General features: G+C 35.1%; 1 protein-coding gene across 2 annotated transcripts in view; it reads left to right on the plus strand.

The window, feature by feature from the left end:
- Positions 1 to 15,131, plus strand: part of LOC142974422 (uncharacterized) — a 32,157-nt gene that overhangs the window by 12,758 nt on the left and 4,268 nt on the right. For both annotated transcript variants that reach the window (XM_076116740.1, XM_076116741.1), the window contains exons 3-9: positions 2,922 to 3,030; positions 5,014 to 5,038; positions 5,115 to 5,270; positions 6,128 to 6,272; positions 7,883 to 8,109; positions 8,769 to 9,255; positions 10,075 to 10,266. In XM_076116740.1, the coding sequence (XP_075972855.1) occupies positions 2,922 to 3,030; positions 5,014 to 5,038; positions 5,115 to 5,270; positions 6,128 to 6,272; positions 7,883 to 8,109; positions 8,769 to 9,255; positions 10,075 to 10,266 (1,341 nt within the window). The remainder of the gene's footprint in view (positions 1 to 2,921; positions 3,031 to 5,013; positions 5,039 to 5,114; positions 5,271 to 6,127; positions 6,273 to 7,882; positions 8,110 to 8,768; positions 9,256 to 10,074; positions 10,267 to 15,131) is intronic.

The following is a 15,131-nucleotide window of genomic DNA, read 5'->3' on the forward strand; positions in this document are numbered from 1 at the left end:
AAAAAAAACATTGTTTGTAAAAATATTGTAACAAGTAATCGTCGCTATTTCTCAAGTTATATCCTTGTAAAACCATAAAAAGTTCGCAGACGAGCCTTGTCTACAAGTAAACAACACTTTCTACTTAAAATGTACATGGGTAAAGAATCTTATTGATGTATGTTCGCCGACTCGTCATAATTAAACAGTTAAACAAGAATGCGCATACATAATTATTATTTGCAGGCGTTACAAAACTTTTCACACGATTACTTCCTCGACAAAGAAGTTACGAAAAATTCACGTACATCCGCTATTATTATACATCACAATGTGTTTTGAGAAATTACCGACACTCTTGAGAAGAGCCACTGCAACTTAAAATGTGCTCAGTACTCTGTCTAACAAAGTCAATGACTTGTACTTAAATTGATGCAACATCGGCTAACTTACAAAGTCAATAAGAATATGTTGCTGGACGTGGCTCTAAAATTGTAAAGTCAACATAACGTCGATTCCCTCTAAAGGTATTTCTAATGTAGAGATTTCATTTGTATGTAAAATAACACATAGTTAAAATACACATTTATAATAACCATGTAAATACAGACTTTCTTTTTAAATTGCTAAGAGTGTCGCTCTCACAGGATATGAAACTCAGTTAAAATATATGATATTTAACCGAGCCAGCACTATGTTCTGTGGCACGCAGCGTGCTGGCGGTGCAGGAAGGTGGCGTGGCAGTAAATTGGTGCAATTATATGACAATTTGTAAATAGTCCATGATCCCATGAGCCGGCCGTCCGCCGTCCAACTGTACGTGTCCAGTGCGTGAGTCACTCAATTACTCTACACGGCGACTTTCTACCGCTTTCCGTTCGCGTGCGCCTCTTCGTCTTAATGCTTCTTGTATAACATTTGCTAAAATAGAAAAGCGCTAATGCTGTCCTTCAGAAAAGGGTCGACGGCCGCCACACAAACACTCGTGATGACGTGACTAATTGCATTGTCTGGTGATTATTTTGTTTCAACGCAAATGTTATTCAAGAAATCATACGTATGTACATAATATTTTTTGTTTATGTTAATAAAGTAGCCACATCAATATTATTTTGTATCGAATAAGCATGGCAACCGTTAAATAAAATCAAACCGCCTGCATAATAGAAACTCATTAAGAAGGTGAGTCATTTGATTGCTTTTGAAGCATGAATACTTCAGGTCGTTTCATCATGACGTTCAGCATTGTCTGCAAACACTCTTGATACAGGTGTAACCGACGATAGCCGGCATTCATTATAATGATGACACATACTTGCTTTGCTTTCAGCTCAGTTTAGTTCAGTGTTTTTTCTGCAAACAATATCAATCTGGATTTTATAATTGTAACAGAAATTAATAACCGTAGCGATAACTAATAATTGTTATTGCAACACGTGAACGGGAACGCAACGTACACGTGTTATCAGCTGATACTTATGCCTTGTTCTACCTACATCTACGTAATGAAGTAAAATTCATCAATCACGCCCATTCCAAAAAGAAAGCGAATTCATTGGGAGGGCCGGGCGTCGTGGAGTCTGGCGTTCTTTTGCGTCACTAGCAAAAAAGACGAGTTGTATGTAACGAAAGTCTGATCGAAAGTTGTCCGATATGTGGGGCACAAAGCGACCTGTCCGGCTTCTTTTTACTGCGCACGCCAACTACGTGATGAAACTGATGAAAGTTTTACCCCGTACACTGCTGGTGATGAACTATTTTAAATTTATATATCACCACAGAGTACAATTAATGCAAGTAAAAGCCAAATTTTTTAGACGTCCGATGAATATTTAAAAGAAAAATATGTTCACGAAAGATTTGTGTTTTAAAAAAAAAAAAAAAAAAAAAAAACAACCACAGAGTACAATTAATGCAAGTAAAAGCCAAATCTTTTAGACGTCCGATGAATATTTAAAAGAAAAATATGTTCACGAAAGATTTGTGTTACTGAAACGCAAATTTAAATATCCTCGTATAATAACTTATATTGTGTTTGAGTAAATAACGAAAAGCCGCTCATGCGTGAATAATAATTTTATCAAATGCTGAGTCATACGGTAAAATAAAACGATACTTCAATAAAAAGTATTATTTATACGAAATCTTCGTCCCTAATCAACAGTAACGAAATAAAGTAGGCCACGGCTTCGGTCCTTGATTTGTTAGTCAAACTTTACATAATATCTACGACACGGTTTTAATTGCTCAGCAACTCGGAACCGTTTATACAGGACGTAATGTTTCCTGTGGCTGTTTAGATAAATAATTTTATTTTTTACATAATCGAAAAGTCTGATTTCGATTTCTGAGTTCTGATCCGGGAGGGCCCGGGCACCGGTGGCCCCGTATAATTGATACGGCAGATACGGCGGCGGCGGTAGCTACGCCCCTGGTGGCATAGCAGAATCTAGTGAGATGCAAATCAATACTAAATGATTACATTTCTAATTACTGATTGTAAATCTAATAGTCTGGCTTCATTGCATGTTTAATTTGGTAATATGCATATTGTACTTATAATATACTATCGATAGTTCTGTGTTCAATAAAAGTCAATACCTAACAGTCTGTTGTATTTCGGCTATTGTAATGTTGCGTCAAAAATAGCTAAAAACTTAAAACACCCGCTGCGACTGCCGCGAGTTCTGTCACTGTTTGTCGCCGACGAGGTGGCGCAACTCTACTCTAAAGCAATAACTACACGTGCCTAGTCCATTGTGTTTCGACACCTACCTGAGAATTCTTTACGAACCTACGAACAATTTTCTCGTCGTTCATGTAAATTACGTTTTGACAGATAATTCTCTGTAATAATGTTCGTAAACTTTGGCGAATATTTTGTAAACAGGAAGTATGTAGTTGGACTTTTTTACTTACTTGTTTTTTTATTTATTTTGCAGGTCGGTGATCAGGTGGTGAGCGTGAATGGATACCGAGTAGATGACGCTGTACACACTGAATTGGTGCATTACCTCGCCTCGCAGTCACGACTTAAGATCAAAGTTAGACGTAAGTACACACGAGTTATCTTCAAACACGTCTTTGCACTATCACATCACGGTTATTCGCAGTTCTAGATCCAAGTCATGTTATTTTCACAACGACGCTGCGACGGTTCCCGTTCTATTCCCTGTTGAATATGCATGCTTTGGAGTCGCGTTAGTACAAATGAAGTAATGTATCGACAAACATCTATATATGTATGGCCCATTGAAGGCTGCAATTTTGATGTAAAACATATCGCTACATAACATCTGGGGGCACGGAAGTGCCCCCGCAAGTCGAGCAAAATAAAAAGCGGCACGGCCGTAACATCCTTTTCTCGAAGCAATTCGGGCTATTTTTGACCCCCCCATAATTTCGTTGTGGATTAAACAAGAAGCCTGGATTTTCAGCAACTAATTGGTCATTGTATAAACACGGTATATTTAAAATTTTAGTCAATTCGAACCAGTAGTTTAAGAATGACAACTAGTTAAAATTTTGAATTTTGTCACTCACTGATTCACTGACTCACTGACTCACCGATCATCAAAAGTCTAAGGTACTTCTAGCAGACTTAGAGGCTTAAAATTTAGAATACAAATTGGGTTTAGTGTCTTAATCATGGGAAAAATTAAATATTTTCTAATTTCGGTCCAGTTTCCTAAATACACCAACTGCAACAATAACTTTGTAATCCCATATAAATGTATAAGATTACAAGGTTACATTTGCAGTTAGTGAATTATTATTACTGTAGAAAATAAAATAAAAATAAATAGGTGTAAATAGGTACCTACTATATGAGGCATAACGGGAGGGGGTATAGGGTGGGTAAGGGTGTTTAGCCCATGAAACTGAACATTCCCATAGGAAAATATGTTGAATTATGAAAAAAAAAACGTATTTCCATACAAATTGGACTTATGTTCGCTCTACAAAAAGAAGTGAGATGCCATCAAAAACATTCTGTAAAAAACCTCAAGTCTCGCCGTAAAAAGTTGTGAGATCTATATAATACCAAGTCGATTAATCTATTTAGTCTCTACTTGAAGAACCTTCTGTCTTAAGTTATTACGTATGTTATTATCATGCCAATTTTTAAAAAAATACCTTTCAAACAAATAGATCGACTTGGTCATCGCAAGAAAACACAAATTCGCCATTAACATTTCAGGAGCATTAACTTCTCGTCGTGCTGTGTAGTGTGATACATACTAATAATCAAATCATGCGATGGCCAGGTCGGTCTATTTGTTTTAAAGGTATTTTTTAAAAAATTGGCATGATAATAACATACGTAATAACTTAAGACAGAAGGTTCTTCAAGTAGAGACTAAATAGATTAATCGACTTGGTATTATATAGATCTCACAACTTTTTACGGCGAGACTTGAGGTTTTTTACAGAATGTTTTTGATGGCATATAAATATATGGTAATAAATTCATAAATGACTAAATCGTTGATGGATATTCTCAGATAATTGCGAGAATAAAAAAATATAATTATTGGTGTATTTTAATAGTTACATAACTAAAGGCATGCATTCAGCAAGGCGTTGTCGCGTCATTACGTGGGCGTATCATCCAACTATATAACAACGAATAAAATTATGATAATTAATCAAATCGTATGAGACGCAACCGGTAGTAGAGGCTGCAAAGACGTTTTTATAATACCCGTGAAAGCGCGTGGGCTGCCTGGTTATGGAACATTGTCTATCAGTAGTTGCGATTGCGTAAAACGAATTATGACAAATGAGACGCCACACCGAATTGTAAGAACAATCTTAGAGGCCGTCATAAATTGCAGATATTTCAATAATTTAACTAAGTACCAATTTTATATTAACTTTTTACTAAGTTATTTGATAACAATGAAGCAGTAAACAAGTTTAATAAGAAGTTTTAGAACAATTAACCCAGCAGCTTACACGTAGAGACAATACTTTCAATTTCAACGATGTAGTTTTTACACAGTGTATCATGTATTGTTGTTTCTGTTACAGATGTGGGGATGCTACCTGTCAAAGAGTAAGTATAGTTTGCGATGAAAAAGTCAATGTGTGCTTAGGTGCAGAGTTGTTTGATCAAGTGGTTGGTATTTCAGCAAGGCTCACGAGCCACTGTCATGGCAGTTCGTGTCGGAGCGCGTGTCGCTGGGCTCCGACGTGTCGTCGTCGCCGACGCTCTGTCACGACACAGACAGGATCACAGACATGCGCCTCTCCATACTCGTGCCGCCCAGGGCGAAGCTTGGCTGCGGGTCAGTATTATAAAACCATAATAATCAATACTAATATTATATTGCTGAAGAGTTTGTTTTTTTGTTTGACGGCGCTAATCTCCGGAACTACTGGTCCAATTTGAAAAATTCTTTCAGTGTTTTATAGCCCATTTATCGAGGAAGACTATAGGATATATATCATCACGCTACGACCAATAGGAACAGAGTACCAGTAAAAAATGTTACAAAAACGGGGAAAATTTTGACCTATTTCTCTCTTATATGCAAGCGAAGTTGCGCGGGTCAGCTTGTATTATATATTTTAAATATAACTTTAATAAATGACATGATATATTGATAATAATAGATACCCAAACAGCGTCGGTTGGTCAATTAATATCGTAGAAATTTTGTGTTATGCAATGTGTGATAATTAAACTTTTACGAAGTAAATTTGTATGTAAATTAGTATTCCAAACATGCCTACATAAACGGATATTACTTGTGATATTACAACATAATCAAGTAAGGCTTTTTCTGGCGCGAAGCATCCTGTTATTTTTATGCTTTAGTATATAAATATGTTTATTTAAGTAAGCAATTTATCAACGGATATAATAATTTGGTACGTCGACATAGATTCTCATCCTCTTTACTATATTTATTATACAACTGTCTCATTATATCATAATCAATACTTAATATAAAATTCAACGAAAAGCCATTAGATTTCTTCTTCAATAGGAAGATACGGGGACGGGCATCTAGCTTGTAACAAGATCTACTCATTTTTACTTAGGACGTAGGGCTACACGTTACTCTTAAGTTAAAACTATTTAAGGTGATATGTAATTGAATAATGACTATTTTATTACTTATTTCTGTCTTTGTTACAGAATTTGCAAAGGGCCAGACTGGAAGCCGGGCATCTTTGTGCAGTTTGTACGAGAAGGCGGAATAGCACGGGAGGCGGGCCTACGACCGGGTGATCAGATCTTATCGTGCAATGGACTCGACTTCTCTAACGTCTCCTTCAACGAAGTAAGAAAACATAAAACTGTGTGACGTCATATGTTAATGTTTAAAACAGTGAAGGTTAAATATGTAAAACAAAAGACACTCTTTGTCAGCTGTCATGAGTTGTCGACAGCTAACAGCTGCATTAACTGCCACTCATTCAATGCTGTTATTGGAAATGTGATTTTAGTTATATAACGTTGATGGATAAAATAGGGGAATTAATATTAAAACATTGCAGCAGACCAATTATTTTTGAGAAACATACAAAATTTCCTTCTTCTAAAGTTATGATTTATTAACTTAACAACGTAGGTTGTTAGCAACGAGAAATTTTGTTAAGAAAAGAGCAAGTATCAAAATAATATAAAACAAGTGTACAAAATAAGGACACTTCTTCATTCATTCATACAAATAAGTTCAATGAACCAACACGACAAAATGTCGCTGTCGCTGCGTCTGAAACATCAGAATCAAAATTTTAAATTAATTTATGTACTTCAGTGGTCCAATTTGTCTTGCGACATAATTACTAATAAAAGACATCAACGAAAAAGATCAATATTTTTGATAAACAAAATATTTTTAATTTAATCTTGTTATGATAATAATTAAAATACAGGTACAAGTTCCAAGGTTTCCGTAAACCTGGTCAAAATAACTAAATAATGTGGTTTAAACGGGTTTAATCTATTTATTATTAAAAATTACAATAACAGAAATTGTCCGTAGGCGTTTTAATCTTTAAAAAATAGATAGGGCAGGTTATACAGGTTTTTCTCCGTCTACACGTGTCTCACTTTTTATATCAAGCTTTCCAAATGTTAGACACATGTAAATAAGTCTAATAAATCACGTAAATATGCATAATATAATCAATATTATGTAAAAATCTAAATTATATGTCTATTAGTTCGATTTTCGCAAAATCATTAGTCTGGACTGCTTATATGTTTGTCAAAACATTTTTCTTCGTAAATCATTAATTTGGTTATTCTCATAAGTATGTAAATGCATAGTAAAATTGTCTAGTTGTGGCTTCGTAAGGTTTATAGCAAAGGCTCTACGCGTTAGGACTTTGCATAACTGTCTAAGATTTATTTTTAAGTCGTTATCAGAAAACTGTAATACAGAATTTTTATTACTTTATATAACCTCGTCGTACGTTTTACAAAATTATCCAATTTGCTTCATTCCTATAGAAATGGCTTTTTTGGAAGCGAGTTTAAAAATGTGTTTTGAAACAATTTATTTACTGACTTTCTTAATTCAATAAATGTTACTCTCACCGAGTGTCCTGGTTGAAATTGAATGGATGTTGAGACGATTTTGGTTAAAAAAACGTATGTATTTAGAAGTGATGGTTGATAATATTTTTGTGCTTAGATTCTACATAATATATGTGAGTAGCACCTCAGATGAAAAGATGTTGATGAATATAAAGAGCAAGACTATTATGCAGAATTTCATAATCAAAAACAAAATCATATAAATCATTTATTCATTCAGGTCAAATGCTGACACTTATGACAGTCAATGATGCATAGAGTAAATTTACCGGAAGGTATAGCCAATGACAAGAACTAGCAAGAAGACGATTATTACATTGTTACAATGTTTTTTTTTTGATAAAGGCAATATCGGCAATGAAAGCGACCGGGCGCCTGGAGCTGGTGATACGTGAAGGTGCAGGCACTGAACTGGTGTCACCAGAGAGCTCTGGGTACAACAGCTCGGCGTCCTCCGCGGCTGGAGAGCGGAGTCCCGCGCCGGCAGCGCCTCACGCACCGCTAGCGCCACCTGCCGCACTGCGACGGAGACTTGCCAGCGTCGCCGAGGAGGCTGCTGATCGCGCTGATAGGTAATCAATTTCCATATTTAGTACTCAAGCAACGTTTGTTTGAACGCGCTAATCTCAGGAACTACTGGTCCGATTTGAAAAATTCTTTCAGTGTTAGATAGCCCATTTATCGAGGAAGGCTATAGGCTATATAACATCACGCTACGGTCATTAGGAGCGGAGTAGCAACGAAAAATGTTACAAAAACGGGGAAAATTTTGACCCATTCTCTTAGGTGACGCAAGCGAAGTTGCGCGGGTCAGCTAGTTACTCATATAAATGAAATATGTACATTTAAATAATAAGTTGCCTGGTGTTAATTAAAAAATTCTAATAGCGAACCGTAGAAGCGACAGCTAGTAGCCATTAGAAGGTTAATGTTATGATGATTAATATATTGAAATTTCTGTAATTACCAAGATTGTCACTAGTCATTAGCTACTTAACACAGTTTTACCCGACACGACGGATGCTTCTTAGAATGGCCTAGATCGTACGACGGAACTAAGAAGCCGGTATGCTATAACCATTAGGTAATGAGGCACAGTAATGAAACGAGTATGCTAAGTGAAACACATTACCCTAGATAATGTTTTATAGCTTTTTTAAAAATATTATTGACTAATAGACTAAGACGATTTGGCATCAAATTGTTTGCACCAAATTTAGCTTTGTTTCAGACTAACCATGAATAGACTAAAGAGAAGAACCAGGGATAGTTTAGACTTCGAATGGAAGAATGGTGATATCCACAACTTCGATGCACCTTCTGACATAGAGCCCGACTACGACAGTCCGAGTATACCAAACAATCCTCACACTTTCGAAAACAAGAGTAATATGCGATGTAAAAACAAAAAGGAATACGTCACGAGTCCATCGAACAGGACTATAATCAATTTGACTGAAGATGGAGCAACTATACAATGTAGTTACGATAATCAGTCTCCTAGGAAAAATACGTTTTCAGCGAATCACACGAACAGAGACAACGATAAAAAGACAATAGTAGTAGAAGTTCATCACACTAGTACAACGACTTGTGGAAAAAGTGCGTGTAACTATCCACCGCCTTTGAAAAACGATTGCAATTCCGACTCTCTAAGTGTGTCTAGTTCTGCTACACTATCAAGTGCCATTGCCGAGGAAATACAAAGACGAATGATGGTAAGTATGTAAGGTGAGCTCAATAACATTAAGCGAGAAATATAACACTTAACTTTTCTTCTCGAACATAAATTTTAATGTACTGAACCCAGCACAGTCCCACTGCTCTCGGGGTCTCCTCTTGTAATGAGGGAGGGGTTATGCCTTCACTCCCACACGCTGGCCAAGTGCGCGTTTGTAACTTTGCATACTTCTTCAAGAACTAACAATGAATATAGGTATATTCAAAGTGATTTTATTAGCAATTTTAATGACAATGGAATAATAGTCCTTGAAAGTTTGGTACATTTATAAACACTGCAATTGTATTATAGTAAAAACGAAAACATACTTCATAGTGTTGCATCTATTATGATTAACACTACATGATTGTAATATGTGTTATCAAAACAAAGGATTTGATCAATTAAACAATCTGTCATGATCTCATGTTGAACGTAAACAATATTCGGTATTATTCAGGCAACAAAAATTTGGAACTGCGTTGCTCCCCATAAAGAATTTTGGTTGCTGACGTTTGAATATAATGACATAAACGTTATTTTAATGGTAATATAATAATTAATAAATAGATCAAATTAACCAATAAATGTCACAACGCTGGGCAAAGGTCTCCTTCCGGAAAACGGAAAGGGTTAGGCTTTGAGTCTACCTCGCTGGCCAAATGCTCGTTGGGGACTTTACATACCTTCAAAAACTGTTCTTAAGAAATTTTAGGCATGCTTTCTTTCACCGTTGACACCCACACTTTTAATTTCCTTTGTTTCATTTTTATGGTACTACTTTGATTTCATTTCAAACAATGTCTTCGTAATCCAGAATAAGAAACCAAATACAGAGAATGTTCCGCCGCCTCCTGCGAAAAAGCCAACTCCGCCAAAGCCTACAGATGACAAGAAGAAACAACACGACGCATTGATGGATGAGTTCAAAAAAGTTCATCGAAAAATGTTTGCGAACCAAGAATGTGAACAGAATGGCACTGAGAATGTAAATGCCGATGGACAAGTGGTAAGTGTTTTTTATTTGATTATTGTAACTACAATAAAGATATCTTCAGGTTTGTAATAGGTTGAAAAAATGAGTCACTGCTCGCCTTTTTATGGTATTGAAATAATGTTTTTTTTTTCAAGGAGCGGTCTAGTGAATTTCTAATAAAAATGTAGAGCCGATACACAATAATTTTGACGATTCAGAATGACTTATTTTAAAAGTCTTACCTAGAATCAAAAGAAACTTATCTATACTATTAGGATTCCAAAATTTGCACTATACCCGTGTGTGTTACTTAACTTTTAATCAAGATATTTTTCCGAACTCTGAAAACTAGTTAGTCTTATCAGGCGGTAATTAGCGCGTTACATGAACTGTAATCGACAAATCGATAATTAGATTGATAAAATCATATTTGCTAATGTGGAGTACATCCTATATCGGTTCAATTTGTGTTTCTACGGAACACCCGCTATCTTAATCAGAGATAGAGTTATCAATTCGTTGGCCTTGTCTATGACACCATCGTTAATTCCATCGACATTATCAATGCGATCTTTTTATTTTATGTTTTTTGATAATGCAACAGCGCATATCTTTAATGTGGCACTTAAATAACTTGTCACGATTTACATTCATTCATCCCTATTACATTAATGAATCATTTAACAAACCAAGTTTTCCTTATGCTTTGTGATTTAGGAAATATTACCAATTCTTATAATTTGCACAATGCTGAAACTAAGTAGGCAAAGCAACTCGTTCATAAAGTGTAACTAATCTCTCGATTTGTATCGCCACATGCAAGAATCTCATAATAATATTTCTGCAGATTTAGGTGTTTTGTGTAAAAAAGAAAAGAGATTTAGTTTTTTAAAGTGGGTACGTAGTTAAATAATGGTGATGGAAGACACTCTTTGATCGTGCAAATGATTATGTCGCGTCATTAAAATGCTATAGAGCTGTTAGTTAGTGGCATTTGAATTTACATTAAACAACAGGTGACTTATCACATGTGTGAAGCTATTGTAACCAGGTGTAATAAGACTTGTTGTCACGTTTGTAGTTAATTTATCACGAATTTTTTTGCAGAGTGTAGATGCAATTTATTATAAGTTATTTAAAGGAAAGCAACAAAAACAATGTAAAAGGAAACTATATACTAGTCGGATGTCTAATTAGACACCGTGCACATCAAGTCCTACTTACTGCATAGTTGTTCAATAGTAGTGTAGCCCCATAATAACACATAATCACACATCCTCGGCAGATTAAAGGAGTCCTCTCCACAAATAGCTCTCACACAGATTGTTATAAAGCACTTAATTGTATAGGAGTCGGATATGACTACAGGATATGAAACCAGTCCGGTAAGACTATCTTCATGCAAGGCGTGGGCACTTTATTCCTTTTCCGATTACTGAGTTAATGTGCTCTCAATCTCAAATGCATGCTTTTTTAGACATACCTATTCAAAAAATAATAAAGTTGTACGTGTGATGGATTCGGAAAATTCACGCAATGTGTACACCAGGCCTGAATACTTGTTCTGTTAGGTAAAGTAGTATCTTAGTTAATTTAGGAATTGTATGGTCTAAAATATAGGAGCCGAATTATTACATAAACAATGTAATTAACAACAAATTGTATGCTATTGCAAAGTTCGCAACAGTAAGGGAAAAAGAAACATTCTTTTTGAATTCTATATTGTAATGAATGCACATTTTTTTGCCTTTATGTAAAATTTTCTCATAGTAGTACAATTTAATCTCTGTACAAAGTTATCTAGGTTATATAACTTTAAGTTTCAAGACAATTGCCTTACGAAATTAATTGGGTTACTTCGACACGAATCATTTATTACTACATGCTTACATAAACTATTGAGTTATTGGGGCGTTACTAGTTTTTTTGTGAAGTACACACGATCATATCTTTTATAACATTTACACATGTTTGACCAATATTCGTGTCAATAAACTAGAATGCAATTTAGGCAAAGGAATAATAATCTAGAATAATGCCTAAATTGTTATGAGAAATATTGTCATTTTTACCCACAAGTATTATTTACATGTAATAAGATATATTTCCTTTTAATGTACTAGGACTAAAATGTGCAATTTTTGACGTATAAATTATAATTACAGAATCATTTCAAAAAGAATGACTTTCAGTCACGTTAGTTTTTAATCGAGATAATATGACAATAGCTTTTGTCGTGAGAGTCAAGTAATCTAGAGTTACTGAATGCTATCTAATTAAACGGTTAATAGCTGGGTGCATTTGTGATCAAAATCACAAAGTAAATTGACTTTCTCATCATTTTAGAAATCTTACTATAAATTATAACACAATGTTTAAAATGTCAGGTCGCAATAGTATCGTAATAGTAGAGTTATAACCAAAGAAAACAGGATGAAATTCACCGTCCTCGGAATTTTGCGAGCACTCAGACAATAAACAAGGACTCCGTTACAAAACAAAAATTTTAATAACAACGAAGCATTCAACTTAGTCACGGTTTTCCGGCCATCGTTTACGTCGCCGATTTGGTCTAATGATCGCGACTTCAAACAAGGCAATATTATTGTAGCAATTTTTTCGAAGTAGATAAATGTCTATCGTCGGATCGCGATCGCCATTCGGTAGATTTTTTTATGGATTGAGGTGTACGGTGTACGGTCGAAGGCACGCCAGCGTCCGGTGCGGACGCAAGTGTTTCGATTCTGCTTTGCACTGATAACGGCAGTGAGTAAGCGGTCGACGAGGGCACACGCCATCGCTGTTCATGTGATTGCTGGTCGGTCGCACAGTCGCGTTGCACTCCGCTGGCCGCACACCGCAGCCGCTCGTATCTCCGTCTAATATAATTATTATTCTCGCAATTTTCCACGCGACGGGAAAATATATGCGACCTTGGTGCGCTCTTCAACTATTATTTAGATGATTTTCATGCTCCGCTCGAATGCTAATTATAATTTCGGTACAAGTACTCCTACTATAGTCCACTGTGAAATATTTTTGAAACAAGTGTGATGTGTTGATTTGTGCAAAAATTGTGTACATTAGAAAGATTTACTAGTGCAAGAATGAAGAATAATACAAAATCCAAACCCTTATTTATAATACAGTGCTATGAAGTAAGTTGACTATGGATAAATTGTTCTTATTCTTATTGGAGCGAAACAAAATAAGTACTTGCTAAGTTAGCTGAAGCTTGGCCTGTATTAGAAGGCAACCTGTGGCTGTGATCTCGATAAATCTAAGATTCTTAATGCACATTGGTAGTATGTTAGTTTTCGTAAATGTTCAATTTCTTACTGCTACATCATCATCGATCACGATTGGGACAGCTCCGGCCAATCATTTATTATTATAAATTCTCTATCAATTGTACGTATCGTCAAGCAGTGTGGTGACGTGAAATAGCAAATAAAAAAATCACAATTAAATAGACAAACGTGACTTAGAACGTGTATTAGTTAGGGTATTTATTACATTATGTTTACGTAGATATATGTGTTATGATGTGTACAAATATGTAGGGATGACGCGACGGAACGGATGATGGTATCTGATACTGAGTATCGACCACGACACTCAGGTAGAGTTAGTTATCTCTACTATTTGTTTGATTGTTGACATTTTGATATCGCGCAGGTTAGATTATCCGATGTACCTACAAAGTTAATACCATCCCTACGTTCCTATCTTGTCTTTTCTATATAAATATAGACTCAAATACTTTCACTGTACAAAACTCTTGAATAAATTACCACTTGTTGTTTAATGACTAATTTTTAATTCCTGAAATGTAATCATTACTTTTGATAATTATTTTGATTAATAAAAATAATGAACGTTTCCTGTTAAATATAAAATTTGAAGTAATTTATGTATATTGTAAAGGCAAATTATGTAAATGTTGAATGCACTTAAAAAACTTGTAAATAATTAAGGTCGCCGAGGTAACTGGAAGCATATAACTTGTATCCACGCACTTATCATTAGATGATATCATCATGTATGCAGTAATTCAATGTGACCTATTGTTAGATTAAACTTTTAATATATTTAACAACATTTGAAGCCATTTTTTGGATACAATTTTAAACAAACATACACTGATTGACTCATTGTTTTCTTACAAGTGGTTCAGATATAATCTATACTAATATTATATCTATACTAATATTATAAAGCTGAAGAGTTTGTTTGTTTGAACGCGCTAATTTCAGGAACTACTGCCACTACTGGCCCGATTTGAAAAATTATTTCAGTGGTAGATAGCCCATTTATCGAGGAAGGTTATAGGCTATATATCATAACGCTACGACCAAAAGGAGCAGTCTACCAGTAAAAAATGTTACAAAAACGGGGAAAATTTTGACCCATTCCCTCTTATGTGACGCAAGCGAAGTTGCGCGAGTCCTAGTAATGACAATAAAATAAATCTGCACAAACATTGTCAATGAAGTAATATCTAATTAATCACATATGATCTATGCTAACCGCGCATGATTTGCAAAAGATCAACACCTGCACTTAAGTTTTCCGGTTTCCTGTTTAATAAATGTTTCGTCATATTTTTCCTTTTACTATATAATACCTATAAGTATGACAATACCTAAATGAACCAAGATTTATGCACTTTAGATGCACGGTCAATATAGCACATTTTTCAATCTGTAATATGGTGAAGTACTCTTGTAAAATTATTTTGCTCACAAAACATTCTTACAGAGTACTGTAACATTTAACCATCACAGTTGATTAACTATTCATTACAGTTTTTTAACATAACGTAATGAATTTAAGTCATTCACAAATAAGTAGCTTTAATTACAAATCATGGGCAATTGAATCATATTGAAATAATT

Source organism: Anticarsia gemmatalis, chromosome 7, assembly GCF_050436995.1.
Source record: "Anticarsia gemmatalis isolate Benzon Research Colony breed Stoneville strain chromosome 7, ilAntGemm2 primary, whole genome shotgun sequence".
Lineage (NCBI taxonomy): Eukaryota > Metazoa > Arthropoda > Insecta > Lepidoptera > Erebidae > Anticarsia > Anticarsia gemmatalis.